The sequence below is a fragment of the Magallana gigas genome, chromosome 9 (assembly GCF_963853765.1).
Source record: "Magallana gigas chromosome 9, xbMagGiga1.1, whole genome shotgun sequence".
NCBI lineage: Eukaryota > Metazoa > Mollusca > Bivalvia > Ostreida > Ostreidae > Magallana > Magallana gigas.
The window spans coordinates 34,863,730-34,882,263 of record NC_088861.1 but is presented as its reverse complement, the minus strand read 5'-3'; the positions used below and the strand labels follow the sequence as shown (position 1 = coordinate 34,882,263).

General features: G+C 31.9%; 1 protein-coding gene across 5 annotated transcripts; it reads right to left on the bottom strand.

Moving 5' to 3' along the window:
• Positions 1–2,974: 2,974 nt before the first annotated feature.
• On the bottom strand, positions 2,975–17,002 carry LOC105334843 (growth arrest-specific protein 2). 5 transcript variants are annotated; one of them, XM_034478105.2, is made up of 8 exons: positions 16,925–17,002; positions 10,970–11,185; positions 10,279–10,400; positions 7,448–7,589; positions 6,909–7,126; positions 6,323–6,343; positions 5,505–5,600; positions 2,975–5,130 (listed from the first exon to the last, which is right to left on the bottom strand). In XM_034478105.2, the coding sequence occupies exons 2-8, from the start codon at positions 11,160–11,162 to the stop codon at positions 4,918–4,920; spliced, it is 1,005 nt and encodes a 334-aa protein (XP_034333996.2). In that variant the 5' UTR covers positions 11,163–11,185; positions 16,925–17,002; the 3' UTR covers positions 2,975–4,917. The 5 variants fall into 5 exon arrangements, with proteins under 5 accessions (XP_034333996.2, XP_034333994.2, XP_065927203.1 ...); XM_034478103.2 differs by lacking the exon at positions 16,925–17,002 and adding an exon at positions 13,611–13,903; XM_066071131.1 differs by lacking the exon at positions 16,925–17,002 and adding an exon at positions 13,611–13,897 and having other exon boundaries at positions 6,957–7,126.
• Between the last annotated feature and the right edge of the window lie 1,532 nt (positions 17,003–18,534).

The following is an 18,534-nucleotide window of genomic DNA, read 5'->3' as shown; positions in this document are numbered from 1 at the left end:
ACTGTGAATAGAGGGTAAAAGAAAAGGGCGTGTGATAATTACAAATTCCAAAACCATTGCATCGTTTGAAGTACACACTAAATGTTAAGAGTATCGTAATCAGCATCTTTCATGAAGTCCATCCATTGTCCATTGATTTTTTTCCCTAGAGCAGTGTTAACATTGTTGTTGCGTCCCCAGTTGTTAATGCATTGATGTTTATGCATCAAACATATGTATTGTTTGTTAAAAGATTTTATTGTCACATTTTTTGAAATATGTATTTATGTAGCTCTTTTTCGCATGTTACATATTATATTAGCTTCTTTTTTTGTACATGTACTTTTGTTACCTTTTACATGTTAATTATATAATTATAATTATTTACAGTGATCGAAGATAAAAACAATTTAGAGAATCAAGTGTTCTATGTTTATAAATTTTAGTTTCAAAAGATACGAATAGTATTTTGTTTTGTTTCTTTTTAAACATTGATTACTGGAGTATAAGTACACTAACAATACAGGGAAAGTGTAATAGTGTACTGTATTAATATTGTAATAGTGGTGTCAACTTTTAATTACTATTAGTCATGCCCCTCTAGTAAGGTAATTAGCTTACTAATGAACTGAGGTTTGTTGTTTTTTTTTAAAATGAGCGTTTTGTGCATTTCTTTTTTAGTTAATAATGCAATGTCCTCAACTTACATTTTTCATGAGTGCCTTAAAAATTCTAGGGCTTCTTTTTTCAAAGACAAGATTGAATAGTCCTGTTCAATTCTATGCTTCTTAAGGAAGGAGTCTTCTCGTTATCAGACATATTTCTCATAATAAGAAATTCATGAAATTTTGACACAGTCAAACGGATCATATTACCAAATGAATCTATCAGTTTTATCAAATTTGACCTTTTCGTTTTTGCATAAAGGTCAGGTCAAGGTCACTACCTTTTTCCTCAACTTAAAGGATGATAAAAATAAGTGTGGATCTTTGTAGTTCTGTAGACATTTGTTTAAGATTTGAATATTCTATTCTTCAATGAAATGATAGAATATCAGAATGTCTATTAGCTTATACTACTAAATCAGAATAAATATTTATACTAAAATTGATATTGCTTAGCCCGCATTTCTTCTAATTTTCTAAAATTTTGAAGAACTTTTTATTATTTTTTTATGCTTCAGATAATAAAATATTTATGATTTTTATGTAAAATGAAGACTTTATAAAAAGATATAAATTGACAGAAAAGCTAATATATTGACCGTTTTATAAGAGAGAAAAACTGATTTTAGTGATTTTTTCACAAACATCAGTGTATAGAATGGGCGCTTTAAAAAGCCTATAAAAATGTAGTTTGATAGGCAAATCATATTTTAAAAACATATTCTGAAACCCAAGTATCATATCATTAGTTTACATTAGTGAAAAAAAATCCAACATTAATGTTATTGTTTTTAAAATGCTAAATCAGACTCATTAATCTGCAGCAATTCTGAATTGCGCAACATGTGATATTTTCCTACGCCAATATTACGCCAAAAATATAGTCCCTGTTAGATTGTAAAATTTGATTACTTTTTCTATGCCAAGTTGTATGATGATAAAAAAGAAAGAAAATTATTCTATTTTAATTTCCTTTCATCTTGATTTAATGAACAATTAATCAATTTTACGTTTGACAAGTCGAAAACCAGAAAAGACTCCTTCCTTAATTATCCACACTTTGATCATCAAAATAGCATCGTCCTAATTAACATACAAATGAATATAAAAATAATCGAAATATTGACATGGAACACCAGACATGGACCATAGCCTTATTCTTCAAGAGGTTCGTGATAAACTGATGAATATATACACTGGATGGTTTAATTGCAACAGCTTCTTAGATTCGAAAACACGTTCTCCGGAGGACTCGTGGCAATACAAAGTATAAACTTCTGCCACTCAGAAAGCTGAATGTTCAGTGAAAGTTGTTGAAATTTGACTGAATAGTACATGTTCAGTTAAACCATTGTTACAACCACTAAATGAAACGGGTCACTTTCGGAATACATAATAAATGAGAATGGCAGTAGCTGGCACTGAATTTTGTGGTCCCAGAAAAATTAATTACATGTATCCTCGGAGGCCAACGAGTGTTTATCCTAAGAATGTAGCCTCATTTGGAGCTTATATATAGTTAAAATTGTTACACTAAATTGATAATGACATACTTATATAGGACTTATTTTTTTCTTCGTACGACTAAATATCGTCGGACTAAATATCGGCAGATGTATATACGTATACGCGAGGAAAACAAAAGGAATTCGTAAGGACCGTAACGAGTTTTAGGGCCCCGGACAATAAATAATCATACATGTACATGTAGCAACGGTTAAATATGTGATGTTTCGTATTGATTAAAGGTGGATAACTCTTATAGTGTGTCTATATATATATATATATATATATAATCCAAAACCATTGTCTCTTATTGACTGGAATTTAAAGTCTTTGATGACTTTTTAAAAGTCTCTTAGAGAAGAGATCAATTTCACAGATCTGAGTTAAATTGAAAATCAAACACACATGTACATGTATTATAGAGGCTAATCTTTGGCAGAAGAGTTCTATATAAAGATGTAGGAAAATACTTATACCTCCTTTAGACGAAGAGCTCTAAATAAAGATATAAATAGTAAATTTTTTCTTTACTACATGTCAGTAGATGGTCAAAAATAAAATGTCAAAGTTTAAGGCAGATCTGATGGTTAGTTTGTTGACCACCAAGCCTTTAGATTAAAAATTATGTAATTTGTAAAAATGTACTTTAAATATTATAACATTATTTAGTGAAGAAAATACTAAATAATTTTATTATTTACCCATTATTTTTTATATAAAGCTCTTCTTTTAAAAAAAGATCAATACAGTCTAAATATGATCATTGTCATCCAGCCGTCTTAAAATATATACACTGTCATTTTTTTAAATAAATATGAATTAAAGTCGTTGAAAATACATTTATTGAAATCTCGATTTCATCACATTTCAAGTGTACAATAGTCCTTCTTCGTTCCAAAAAAAAAATGATAAAAAAAACGCACTCAGATCAACTAATTAAAATAATGATTAAATCGGACGGTCTGACTAAAATGCAATATCTGTTTAATGAGTAGATACAACCAATGTACACTGGGAAATGGAATACACGTGTATATAGAGCAACAATTCATAACAATGTAAATGGAATGAAGTTTAAGAATCTGAACAGCAGTAAATCTGAACAATGTAAAATCAATGGTCAAAAATAAAAATGATTCGTATGAATAATACATGGCATGTACATATTTAAATGCACTGGATTTCTATAATCTTTTTGTAAACAAATCAACAGCTTATAGATTAAATATATATATATATATATTTCAGATCTAAGGATTTAAAATTTTTTAACAAGAAACATTACATATATATATATATATTTCAGATCTAAGGATTTAAAATTCTTTAACAAGAAACATTACAAACATTATACTTGCAAATTAATAACAGAAATAAACCTACCCAACCTCTAAATGTCTCATAACTTGAAGAAATAAATTCGTCTAATACCTTGATTCAGTTTCAAGTACACTGTACTATTTAATAGACTTCAACTTCAACTTTCCCCTATTTTTCATTTTGATATTGTTTCAATTAACAAGTATGAAGTACAGCTCTTATAAAAATGTTTCGCGTACACTGTACGTGTTAATACATGTTCATTTTCCATCGAAGTTAGAATATTTCAAGCTAATTTTTCATTTTGATATTGTTTTCTTTTAACTACTATTAATTAGAGCACTTATATAAAAATTGCTACACAAACGGCCTAAGAAAAGTCTAATATAAACTAAGAATTTTAGCTCACACACAAAATATCAATCCACAGTTAGATGCAAGTTTAATAAGTTTGTAAAACTATACTCTTATTACCAAATACTAAGAAAGATGTGTTTGTACATGTTACATCAGAGTCAAAGTTATAAACTATCTTAAGTCTACATTAGGCAAAAAAATATGTAAAATTCACAATGGTAGCAAGTGGAGTAAGTTTAGATAGGAGCTATCATCAACAACAAAATAAACACAATCATGTAAAAAAAAAAATAATAAACCCTGGTGAAATTTTACATGAGCACCCATCAAAAAAACTTGAGTATTAACATTACTCAGTGTTTTAGATGACAACATTCTCAGAATGCAAAGCATCCACTGAAGAATGAAATATGTTCTCTGCAATTTTTTATCGCTTAAATCACAAACAGAATGTTTTTGTAGCTAGCTGGTACAAGACATATGGATAATAAAATGGCAAACCATGCATTTTTGTTGTACAAATGTTTTGAAAATAATATACAATGTAATACATGTACAAAGACAGAGAATACTTTTCCAGTATAAGATAAGAATGTGTAACTTGTGCAACAATAACAACAGCTGAATAAATACAAATTATACCCAGCAAAAAAAATTCTTCACAACCTTTGCATATACATTTGAACAATCACGAATATATGGGGAAAAATAACAGTAACCCCAGAAAACCGATAAACTCTAAATACAATTCAATTAAATACTGTGAACAAAACAAGTGCCTAATAAACAAGGTGAATGCATTTCTTTGACCCATATTTCTCCAAAAACATGCACAACCTGATTCAAAATGGATGCAGCAACAGTCAATGCTATATATGAACAGGATATTTCTCTCTGTGTGTCAAAAAAATGGGTAACCCATGATACACTTTGTACAGGTACACCAACGAGCTTTCATCTCTCAGTGGGCATGCCCATGATACACTGTTAACATACCTCTCTCAGTGAACAAGCCCATGATACAATGTGTATATACATAACTCTGTGGGCAAGCCCCATGATACACTGTGTATATAGGTGCACCCATCTTTCAGTGGACGTGCCCATTTTGCTCACTGGCCACCTGGGCATGGGACTTGTACTTGGACTTGAAGTAGAGGTACTTGTTGCCCACATCGTGTGGCTCTCCGGGCACCAGGCGCTTGTGCTCGAACACTTCGACAGGTCGGTGGTGGATCAAGTAATTCTCCAGGGTGTCCCATCCCCCACCCACCCGTACCATCAGGTGACGATTCTTCAGGAACTGTAAGAGTCAAACATAATAAGATTCATGAATTTTACATTCTCATTTCTGTTAATCATAAACATGTAACTATTGAAGAAGATGTGAGCACTGAGCACAGTCACAATGAAAGTATAAGAGAAGTGAGCATGAAATGTAAAATCATAAGGTTAATCTAGATGTATACATCAATTCAATACAGAATGTTGTTACAGTAGCCTTTGCGGCATTTTTTTATACATGCTCTAAAAAGTTTTTGTTAATAAAAGGAGCAAAAATGAAAACGTCATCAGAACTTCTATAACAACTGTGGCAAAAGCAAATAGAAGGTTTGCACACTCAGGTATAAAATAATTTTCCTCTGTGTTTTACACATCAGATCAGTGAACACTTACTCTAATTTGAACCACTTTTCCAAAGATGAGGTATTTGCCGTCGCCAAGCTTCTTCACATGATCATGGCATTTACACAGAAAGGCTATCCTCCGCACCTGCATATTACAAACTGATATAAAACTCAAATATTCACCAAATTTTTGCAGCTGAAATATTTAATTGATTAAGATAATTTCTTTATTAAAATTTAATGATTGTTTATTAAGATTTTGTAAAATTTACCTGGATTCTCATTATTAATCAGACATTTTCTTTCAAACTGTATTTAATTTATTAAAGAGTTCAGCATTAGTTCCTGTTTACACATTTGTAAACGCTTAATTTCATCTTTTGATCTAGCTCTTGTTAGCCAAGCAATACAGGCATCATGATGTAAATTGATGAAATATGCTAAATCTTTGGAAATATTATACTTTGAGTGTGTTTAACAATAGTAAAAAACAATTTCTTCGTTCAGAAGATTGGTTCATTATCAATTTTACGATTACAGTGTTAAAATGGCCAGTTTTTACCTTGATATTTATAAATAGTTTTACTGTTAGTTGGTCTAAAAAATTTCAATAATTTAAAGAGGCCTTTAATTTTCTAAAAATTAATATTTATTAGACATAATTATTAGTTGTAAGTGCAGCTCTGTAAACTTTACTCTGTATTAATGAGAAATCTTTTATTGTCGCCATACAAAGGATTATTTGTTATTTTCCTCAAAAACATTTTTACCAAAATAATTTATTAGCTAATTATTCTGAGACATTAATTTGAACTAATCGTTAATATCCAGTTTAACAATTGTTTGCATGCAGTACTGTATGTTTACCATATGGCTTTGTGAGTTGTCCTGCATGGTTTAAATTATAATGTTCTTTTTATTACATAAACATATATTATTATATAGACTGGAATAATTTTTTCATTATATCATCTTTGCATATGTACATATTAATAATTAAAATTCACCTACCGGATCCTGATCCTGCTAATTATCAGATCCATTTTTTTTTTTTAATCAAAGACCAATTCAAGTTAATTTAAGTTGAAAATTGTCTACATGTAAATCAAGTAAAAAAACATTTTCTAGAAATAAACTTACATGAATATTTATCCTTCAATATTGTCTACAGTCAGGTAAATCAAGAAAATAAGCATCTTCTAAAAAATAAACTTACATAAATCCTTATCCTTTAATAATTGATCTATTTAGGCTTTATCCATTAGAAGACAATAACACCAATTGGTCTAAAGCTGCACCTAATTCTATATCATGTATCCCATTACCTTTGCTCGATACTAGTGCAGTAGCTCTATAAAGTCTACTCCTTCCTTCCCCGACCATATATAACATACACTACTAGCACTACATCTGGCAATATTCTGCAGGCAACTTAACCCTCACCAACCCTCACCTCAGCATCAAGGTCAAATATATTTTCGGCGGTTGCTATGGGGATTACCTCAGCATCGAGACCAGAAGGTTTGGCCGGTTTGACCTCTACGACCTCCTCCTCCTTCTCGATTTCTTTCTCCATCCGGATCAGGTTGGGAGGATCCAGACCAAACTTGTAGCCGATTCTGGCCAGCTCTAGTATGGTCATCAAGACTGATTTCTCCCCCGTGTGAGATACTGTGAAGACAAATTAAAAAAGGGCTTCAAAATGAAATCACTTTTTTACATAAAGTTTTGTCTAGTATGCTCATTTTAAAAGGCACAAAATAGACATTTTTACATTATCAAGTCCTAAAGTAAAGAATTTACAAACTTATAGACAGTATGTTCCTACTAGTAGCAACCTCCTAAACAAGCTGCTGTTTGCGTAGTAAAAATTGATATACATGTAAAATATTCATAAGGTTGAGAGTTTCAGGAATGAAAATTTATTTTCCAACATATTTCTGTAAAAGCTTGGACTTGACATCTTTAAAAACTTATGCCTTGATTTCTAACCTAGATACTCTGTTTCAAACATCTGGTCGTCTGCCATTCCAAATGCCTTGCACCACTTCAGAAAGTTGGCGGTGTTGTCTCTGGCAAACCAGGAGCCTGAGGTGGCGTTATTGCGGTACTTCAGGGATACCTTAGGTAGAGGCTATTACAGAAATACATAAATGCAGGTAAAAGCGACAAAAATGCTGGTTCTAGATCATTGTTATAATCTAGTATTCAACTGATTTTTTTCTTTTTTCATATAGACCTGTGGCTTACAAGATTTTTTCTCCAAACAAAAGAATTGGATGTTTTGCTTTGTCAAAAACTGAAAACATGCATGTAAACTGTTTGTAAAATTTGAGATTTATAGACATTTTTATAAAGCTAAGCTTTAAATTATGTATGACATGCGAGTATAAAGCCTAAAGGAGAAAAGACATTATGGCAGGCAAAGACAGAAGAATCAATTGAATCATATAAAAAGATTAAAAATAGTAAAAATAGGAATATTCAAAATTAAAAACAAAAAAAAAGACGAAAAAATAGAATCTTTAGGACGAAAGAAAGAAAGGGCAGCCACCTAGAGATAGCTATATACACCCTACATGCATCTGCTTGTCCTTTCTGAGGACAATTAAGACTTGACCAAGACTGTAATAATTAAAACTTCCGTCTAGGCTTTTTAATGCCATGGCCTTTAAGGATGAATTAATTATAAATAAGTATATATGGGGGATTATGGCCAAATTTGAATTACACAACAAACTGTAAAAATCATCATTGCCAAAAAAAAACAAGAAGCGCCCTTCTATGAATCAGATAAATATCAAAACTATATTTATATTCTTCACATATTCTATAATGTATAATTAAGTAATGTAGAATTGCCTAATAAATAAAAATGCATACAGAAATCCTACAATATGTCACTAGATATACTGTGTATACAGATTGAGTTTGTATTTTTTTTTTCATGCAGTGCTCTTTCACCCCATCTATTGTATCTCTAGTCACGTGTGGCAAATATGTGATATAGTTCATGTGTACCTGGTAAGTCCTGGTTTGAAGTTGTTTTTGCATTGACATGCACATGCATGATTTCAGAGAAAAATAATGCAGAAAACAGTCAAATTTCCCCAAGCTACCAAAAAAGCCCCTCACCTTAAAGGGTGATACCAACTAAAAACGGTTAATATTTTAGGCACATCAACCTCTGCTTATAATACAGCTGCAGCAAAACTCTACCTTGTCAATTCAAATACATGTATAACCAAATTTCGAATGGATTGCCAGACAGAATCAGGCTTGTGAATCATGTGAGAATATTTTTAAAGTCGGAAAGATAAAAATCAAAATATTAATTTCAGCAAATATACAAACTGTCAAATATTTTAATTTTTAACAGTAGTACAAGTTTCTTTACCATTAAATTAATATTTTTCAATAAAGTTTATTTATCTTTAAAGACATATTCTTTTTCAATTTCAGATGTATGATTTAGATAATTAATGCATTTCCAAGAAAAGGAGGGGGAGAAAACTAGACAGTATTATTGACTAATAATACATGTGTAATAGGTTGTCCTGAATCTGCATGTATTAGTTAATAACAATCATTTAATTTATATATTACTTCTACTGACACCAAGCATTCAAAATACCATACTTAAATTAACTATTAATTGGTTAACTATTAATTAGTTAAAATCCACACTTACTGCTGACCTTCAGTGTTACTGCGGCCTTTTAATCTTAATCGCTCTAAGGATAAAATCACTGTTTTAATTCAATTGCATGCACACACTCAGATTCTGGCAGAACCCAAAAGCTGCTCAAAATAATTCATAACAAAAGTCCAAAGCAAAATGATCAAATGATAATTTTGGTACATGTACTATGAAAAATTAAAATGTAATCCAGCTAGGGGTTCATATATACACTTCATATCTTAATAAATAGAGAATAATACATGGCAAAAGCTCTATCACATTCCATATCAACCCAAGACTTCAATAATGGACAAGAGGACCAAACGCATGAGGGAAGATATTGGTCAGGGGTTGATGATGTGTGTGATACAGATTTCGACACATATTATTGTTTTTATCATATATTTGAATATTAAATTGATTACTCATTTTATGTTAAAATTTTATCCTGCATTATACTGGTTTTCCCACATGTGTCTCAAAACCAGAATTTTTTTTTATATCAACTATATTGTGAAGTCATCTTATTGAAATTTTCATGTCATGGCATCATAGTTTCGACTGCAGACATGATTCGGAAAAGATAAAAAGATCTGAGGTACTCAAAATAAAAGGTAGAAAGGTGTTACAGAAAGGTTTGATAAGGGGTAAAATAAAGGGTGATGATGTACAGGGAATGTGACATGGGTGTATGCCTTTGTTATACTAGGGATGTAAAAACCCTGTATTTCATACCAAATATATAATAACAGTAAATTAACAACAAACAGAAATATCTATGTTTGCAGTAAAATTTTTCAAAGACTTAACATTCAGAGTATCAACTTGAACTTTTCTCAGTAAATTGGCATGCACTTAATTTTGCTTGTCAATGTACATATCTTCTTTTTTTTTTTGGGGGGGGGGGGGTTTAAGGATTTGAGATATATGTATATCTATGTTTATATATTATATATACAAAATTCTCTTTGAAGAAAATTTTTTCTCAAAGCCAAAGTCAATTAACTAATTTTTACATGCTTTTTTAATCAGCAACAAAAGCCACATAACACCACTTTATCAGTGATGATGAGTGCATGTGTCTCCTTGGTAAGTCATTTTAATTAGCAATCATTAACTGCTATTAATTACTTGTTCCTACCTCAGTGTAGGATCCATCCATTACACATTCCTCTGCCTTCCCTTGGATTATCTTGGCCAGATTACATAAATGGACGCCATTGTCCAGAATCTCCAGAAAATTATCTGTCGTAATTTCTATGCCTAAAAAGTCAGAAAAGAATAGTTCTAAATATATTGTACTATAATAATTGTAGCAAACCAAGCAAGTTTTGTATTTTGTTGCTGTTAATAAAGTTTTAGATGAAATTTCAATCAGTGAAATGGCTTAATGAAAGACTATCAAAATGCACAACATGAACTCTATCAATTGGCAACTATATTGCACTTAACAGAATCAATAAGTCAAGTTCAATAAATGTGACAATTTTCTGCTTTCATTAATATCCCTATATATTGATAGTTGACAGCGTCCACATATTTTAAACTAAATTCAAAGACCTCTAGATCTGATGCAAACAGTGTTCCTTTTCATATGAAAGTTCTAAATATTAGGTATTACAGTACATCCATGCATTCATCTAAAGAATGGTGCATCTCAGACTGAGAGAGAACTACATTACAAAGCCAATCCTCTTTACCAATGTTTGAAATATTGAGGTTGAACTGTATCTAACAATCCCCGTCCATTGTACATATCTATTGTATTAGTGAAATCAGTGTATGAGATGTTGAGTTTGAACTGAGTCTAACATTAACCCCGCCCAGATTACCCAGTGTCCTGGCGATCCACTCGGCCAGGTCCTCTTTGATTGGCTTCAGACTCTCCTCCTGTAGCACCGCCAGCTTCTGTGACACGTGGCACTCCTCCTCCTCTTTGGGAGCCTTGGGAGCCCCATTAGCTGTCAATCTAGGATCAAGCCCCGCCTCTGGGCGGGACAATCCCGCCTCTCTCATTGTCGTCATATTATTTCTTATTTTTTTGCCATCTACAATTAAAAGATTCAAAGATATAACAGTCTTATTTGTATTTATCACAATATTTTTGTTCACATGATGCAGACAGTATCGTCTTTTACTTTTATAAATCTGACAACTATCAGGAAAAGCGAAGATTTTTAAGCAGCCCTTTCCAATCAAAAACTTTAATGTCTTACATTTGTCAAAAAAACATTCTGACCTGGATTAACAACTTTATGATAATGTATGCACAAAAACTTCCAAAAATGACCAAATAATAATAATCTATAAATCAAAGCAAATGAAACCAATGGAAATATTCAATGGTACATGTCACTACTTTAACACTGTTTACATCAGTACCTAGTTTAACAACCTGATAACTGACTTTCGCATACCTGTAAAAACAATTTGTTCTGATAATTCCTGTAAGTGAACGGAATCTAACAATCAACCATGGTAAAGGTTATCTCAATCAAGCGTTCCACGCCTGTGATAAGTTTATTTTCTATTCAAAAAGGTAAAAAACATTGCCTCATTGAATAAATCTTGAGGGTGTATTCACATGCTTGCAAGAACTTAAAACAGATATTAATTCAAATGATATGTCAAATGTCTGTTTTGTGCACTTGAATTTTCGAACTCTTATCATATTTCTAAATAAATGTCTCTTCAACTTAGTGGCTCAAACTTTTCATGCATTATATGGCTTGTGTACCAGTGAAGAATTTCAAAGTGATGCCAATAAACTCTGCAAACATTGAGTGGATAATGGGTTTTGATTGTCATGTTTGTTTATATAAAAAAAAAAATAACACTTAAACATGCTGCTGGTCCCATTTAATTCACTTTTGTTTGAGCCTTTCAAACATTGTTCTTGAATATTCAAGATAAGCCATTAATTGTGGATAAGAGTCAAATATATGCCATGCCTATCAGCTCTGGCTAGTGGTTAGAACACTTTACTTCAATTGGTGGGGAGAGCTGGATTTGTAAGAGAATCCAGGTTCAAACCCAAGTGGAGGCTGAATTTTCATACATTCAAATACAAGAATCAACATTACAAATGGTATATTCTACAATTTATATAAAAAGGGTGCTCTTCGGAGTGGACAATAAATAAATGAATTAGAAATTGATACCAGTACTGATGCACATATCTTAGTCAAAGCTCTTGTTGCAGAACTTTCCTTTTTTACCTTGCATTCTTGACATATGTTAAGTACATTGGTTATCATTGATACATGTTGATTTTTTTCTTAAGTAAAATTAAATCATTTCGGTATCAAAAACATTTCATGATAAGATAAGCTATTGAAATTACTAGTTGCATAATTACCATTTTATTCTAAAACAGCCTTACTTACAGGTAAGTTGAAGAATATATATATCAGGAGATATTAACATCCACTGCTTATATATTATTATAGTCATGAATGAAACTTCCATGCATATTTACAAGTTTATTGAAATGAATCTTGAGGTTGGAGGTAATTCAATATAAAAATATGATACATTAAGCGAAAATTTTCAGCTTCGTTTTCACGATCTTCATAAACAAAATCCTTGAGGGGTTATAAAATACTAAAGAGTTCCATGGAAGGACAATGTGATGTCCTTGGGGATTATTTTACATAAAATATAGTTTAAAAAGACAGATATGAACTTGACATCCTCTACGACTTTATCTATGGAGGTCCCTTTGTATTTGACCAGTCACCCTAACTAAGCACTCTTTGTACTGGATACATTGCTAACTCAGTCCTGCAGTCTGGGGTTGAGGCATCTTTTTAATCTACAGCTGTATTCATGATATATTGTTCCTGTTGTGTATACATATGTCAAACTGAATGTGTACTGGATGTAATGCATCTTCTAAATCTACACCTTAATATAATATGCATATATAGATATACCAATTAATTCTGTTCAGTGTATTGTTTGGGTTCATTTACTACTGTGCAGTCTATCTGGCTAGACGGGAACACATCCTATTGACCCTAACAAATGTTAAACTTATAATGTAATGTTGGTACCGTATGGGAGAACTTGATGCAAAGTACACAATGTGAACAGTTAAATTTTTTTCATTTTAATTTCATCCCTCTTCTGTAGCCACTGGGGTAGACTTATTGTTAAAACATGTATGCACTATCTGCAAGATAAGAAAGCTTAGGGAGTCAAATAAATTACAGTGTATCAAATTAAGCTTTAAATATTTAAGGAATTAGGACTTTTCCAAATAGCTTTATGATACATTTGATCATGTCTGACCATATTTGATCATCTCATAAATATCCAAACTTAAGAGTGATATTTAATCATTGATCAGCTGCATTGGACTATACATTACAAAATTGATTCATAGTGTTATGAAAGACAAGGACACTGGAAAACGTAAATATATATACATGTACCGTACATATAAAGTATTAATTTGCCTGTAGTTCTTACCCATAATCATCTTGACAATGAAAATCCAGTAAACTTATAACTCCTGAGCAATTTGTGAAAATGTTCTTCCCTGTGAATGACAGAATCTAACTGGTCTCCAATTACCCCACTGCACATAGAGTTTTCCACATTTAAATCTCATTTGACCCGTGTTTCTTGATTGTTGAAACGAATTTATTGGGACAAAAATAAACATTATTCTGTAATCATCTTAACACAATGGCAGCACCTGTAATGTTTACTCACAAAACAAAAATTGGCAACTTATCTGGCCGACCGAAAGCCACAAAGTCTCAATGACGTTACTGCTATAGTTCACCAGATTTCACACTTGGACGTCATTCTTTGTGTGTTCGATAACCCGAGAAAATAGAGTAATTCACAGAAAACTGCCGTCATTTTGTTTCTACCTAAATGTATATCATTATCGAAGATTAAAAGGGCTCGTGTAACACCTGGGGGGATATATATAGGTCTGTACATTACATGTATATCGGACTGGATTAATTTGTTATCAATTCAAAACATTGCAGCAATTTTGTATAAACATGATAAAAGGGGGAGTTCATTTTCTCATTTATACTTGAGTATCAAACTGTTTTAAACAGAGAGGTCTAAGTTTAAAAATTAATGTGGAACCACTCAAGTATTTTTTAAACCAGATAGTACGCAGGGTTGTCTCTAAAACCTGGGAGGCGGGGAATTCCCCCACCTATAATGCCTTAATTACCCGACTAGTTTTGCATTTCAAACACAATGTGGCTATAAGCAAGACCCCCTTTCTACTTTTACATTTACTCCTTCTACTTCAATTTTTAGAGACAACCCTGAGTACGTACATCATAAGTTTTTGGAATTACGAAAATTTCAGATATTCAACTTGCATTTTGTGAGAGTTTACACTAGTGAATTTCGAACCCTGATACCCATATGATATCATTAGAAAATCATATAAAGGTGTTCTGAGACCCTTCCCAATGTCAATAAAGATTTTCCAATTACAAATCTCCGTAAGAAATCTGTTTTTATTCCTGTGAAAATATCCTAGTAAAAAAGATATGACCTGCATGAGAAAATCTTTTTAAATCTATTTAAATCTATTTAAGAAATATTTTTCTTTACATTGATTTTGATTGTCATCTTCTTTGATAGGTATGTGTCTTTTGTTTTAAATAAATGGCCAATTTTTTAAGGTGACAGAAACAGTAAATTAATTGTGACAGACTTTACATTTCATAACTTATTTTCAAACACAAAATAAAGTTTTGAAGTCTTGTCTTGTTTACATATCTTTACAAATGCAATCTCTAAAACTGCCTTTATAATTTAATATATATATAATCTTTATACTGTTCACAGCTATGTGCTTGTATTACTGTAGTAAAATTAGGTATTGTACTGTTTGTATTCATGAGCAAAGACTCTATAGTCTGTCCCAAGATATTTATGCAACACATTTGGATGATTTTTAATAAAGATACACATACTTGTGAAAGAAGTTCAATTGAAATCGATGAAAGGAAAAATATCCAAGATATCCTCATTGACAGATTATCATTTTTCACCTGTTAAAATTCACAGGTTCTTGCAGAGATTTAACATCGGAAGTGTTGACATCCTTCTGAAGTCACTCAGAATACCTCGCACAATTTTTCAGGATATTCTTTTGAGCAGTCTGGGCGGACTCCAAAAAGGAGTAAACTCCAAAAACGGAGTATTTGGCACCGTCATGCATTGCGATTTTCTCAACTTCTGTTTTGTAGCTAATGTAAATAATGGAGAGTTGCCCCCCTTTCCCGTAAAAACGTGATTGAAAAATAGATTAAAATCCTTCAATAGCGTGAAAAAAAAATGGAAACGACTCAGAAATGATTAATCTTAAAATTATACCTCAAAATTAAGAAATGTGGAAATGTTTCGGTAAACAACAGGAAAAATACATACAAATATTAAAACTCACACGTGGTCGACCAGGACTTAAAAGATAAGAAAATCAGACTTCAAATTAAAACTTGGAAGTATGGAGATTGAACTTTAAATGTTGCACTCATGTAAGTATTCAAGCCTTTAATATAGATGATGTTTTTTTTTTAAATACGACTAATTACGATGTATACAAGGTTTAAGAAGTGCCGACTTGGCGAGTCAGCGCATGATCAAAAGAACGGTGTAATGACTACAAACGGGATAAAAAAAACTCACAGTAATAGTGTATTTCACATCCTAGCACATTTATCTTTAATAATAGTGAAATCATGGAAAAAACATTAATTTATTCACTTTATTGGCTTCATCATTGGAAACAGAAAAGACCAACTTTGACAACAAATAAAATTTGATTTGCCCAACGAACGTATATTTTTGCCAAATACATTTTGTTGAAACATGTCTTATAAAGCATTTCAACGTATTTTCAGACCTGCATATGAATAATCCGCTTTGCACGATCAATTTTCCTGAGTGCCCTGTTTTCACGTACGTAAAAATGTGATATTTTGATTAACTGCGCATGCGCCGAACTCCTTTTTCGGAGTATTTTTACTTTTGTGAAATCACTTCCGTTTACTCCGTTTTCGGAGTCCGCCCAGGTTGTTTGAGTATTCCCATTTCTAATGCAATGCAAAATCCCTTAGAATTAGAGCTTTTTACTTTTAACCATGTAAAGAAACCTGACAAGTTGGATGGGGCAATTTTCAAAGAGAAACTCTTGAATTTTTTTATACTATTCAAAGAACATCGTTTGAAACCTGAAGAGATTATAAATATCGAATAATTTAAGAAAATGTGCTGCATAAATATCTTGGGACAGACTAAATCAGCTGTGATATTGTTTGGAATTTGACGACATACCCTCTTACAAAATACATCTAATTGAGTTAATTGACACAAAACAATCTAACGAGATTTAATCTTTTTTCTTCAATTCTTTTTTACCTGCCCCATGATTTTAGTATATCATTCATATCATCAACATAATGTGACTGAGGAAATTCGAGCTAAATAAGCATAGCTCTATTTAGTATACCTTTAATATACTTAGAGTGTAAAAAATGTAAGACTATTGGATTGATTAGGAAATCTGTGGTATCCCGACTCTTCCTTCCTGCTCAAACCAAACAAAATCACAACACAATCACCTGCTGGTTACACACGATGCGACACAGCCAATCTGAATTCTCATCAATGCAAGACAGAAGAATTTACTTGCCAAAGAGCAAAGACTACATGATAAACAGAAAAAAATGGATGAATTCTAAAAGGAAAATATTACAGAAATTAAAATTACCTTTATAGAAACACGACAAATAACACACCTCTACTTTAACTACTTTTGGGTTTCTTCTTCCAGACGACCATGGTAAACAAATCCACCTCACATCCGTAAACGCTATTAATCAATTTGATTGGCTCAAATTTTTTCTCTAAACCAATCACAACATGCGTTTTATGGTAACAACTCTCTCTCTCTCTCTCTCTCTCTCAAATTTGTTTTACAGCTAAATAAAAATTGCATTGGCGGATCCAGAAGGAAAGGGGGGTCCGGGGTCGGAACCCCCCTCTTTTCTCTGGGACATATCAATTTTAACTTTTACTGCCTATTTTTAAAGGCTATTTTTCCCATTTATAATTTTGATACTACCATTTTTTCAAAATGAATTCTTTAAAATCGTTTATTTAACGAATTTCGTACAACAGACCGTCATTAATATTCCATGAAAAAAACTATCGATATTTTATCGAAGTTATAAGTACTAGTTACCTTTAATTTCAGCATCCGGTGTTTATTTAATTTCACTGTGGAAAATAAAACAATTACAAAAACCTAAGCAGTATCGCTACAAACACATATTTATATATTTATATCTACCAAGTATAATATCCTCTATTTCATACGGAAGCTTAATTAAAGTTAATTCATAGCTCTATAGAAACAGCCAGAATGAAATCTACACGCCCCGTTTATCGATTGGTCGAAATCTACAGTGGCTAAAACTGAGGAGAAACTGACAGGACAGAAATTGACCACGGACTACGCGAAATATTATCATGATGATGTCAAGTCTCACAGCTAGGAGACAGCTAACGTACTTATATACATAAACAGTCATTTAGTAAATTTTACTTACTTTTCGTAATCAATTTATAAATTTGTTAAAAGAAAGATGTTAATATAAATAATAAAATGCCTTCTTTGATGATTAATGCGGGTTCTGAATGTAGCGATCATTGCAGAAAAAAATTACTTGACACTTTTGTGAATTTGCACTTTGAAATCGCATACATTTGTTTTGATTGAAAAGCTGGGTAATATTTATACGAACACATTTATTGCTTATGATACGCAAATTCTGTTAATAGAAAAGAAAACAAAATGTAGAATTTTTATACATGTACGCTACAGTCTGTGAGAATAAGGATATAGACTCCCAATCTCTTGATGTAAAACAAGTTCAACGACAATTAAAGCAGTTAACTCAAAGGTGGAATCGTGAAATTCTAACTTGAAATGCTCGGATTTATTGGGTGGGTGTGGCCAACTAGGGGGACCGGAACCCCCCCCCCCCCCCGGAAAATTCATGTATTCAATTCAAAGTTAAATTACCGATACAAGTCTTTCTGACCCCACCCCCCCCCTCCCCCAATTAAAAGATTACTCTGACAAAAATATATCGGCGTTTTCACGGAACTTTTTTATTCCACACATTACACAGACTTGCTTCTGCGATGAAGTTTGCTCCATCCGTAACCTCGTATTATATTGGAGGGGGGGGGGGGGGGTTATTACAAAAACAATTTAGTGCTTATATGAATTTTATATTGATTTTATACACGTAAAATTACACAACTTCTTCACACATTTTAAAACCACGCAGTTTTAATTTCCTGTGAATTGTCAACAGTTTCCGATAAATTAATATGCTGC

Coding starts and splice junctions, on each gene's coding strand:
- LOC105334843 (XM_034478103.2), bottom strand. Junction 5,601..6,322: donor ACAACTCACAAAGCCATATG/GTAAACATACAG, acceptor TGTAATATGCAG/GTGCGGAGGATAGCCTTTCT. Junction 5,131..5,504: donor GAAAAGTGGTTCAAATTAGA/GTAAGTGTTCAC, acceptor TGACTCTTACAG/TTCCTGAAGAATCGTCACCT.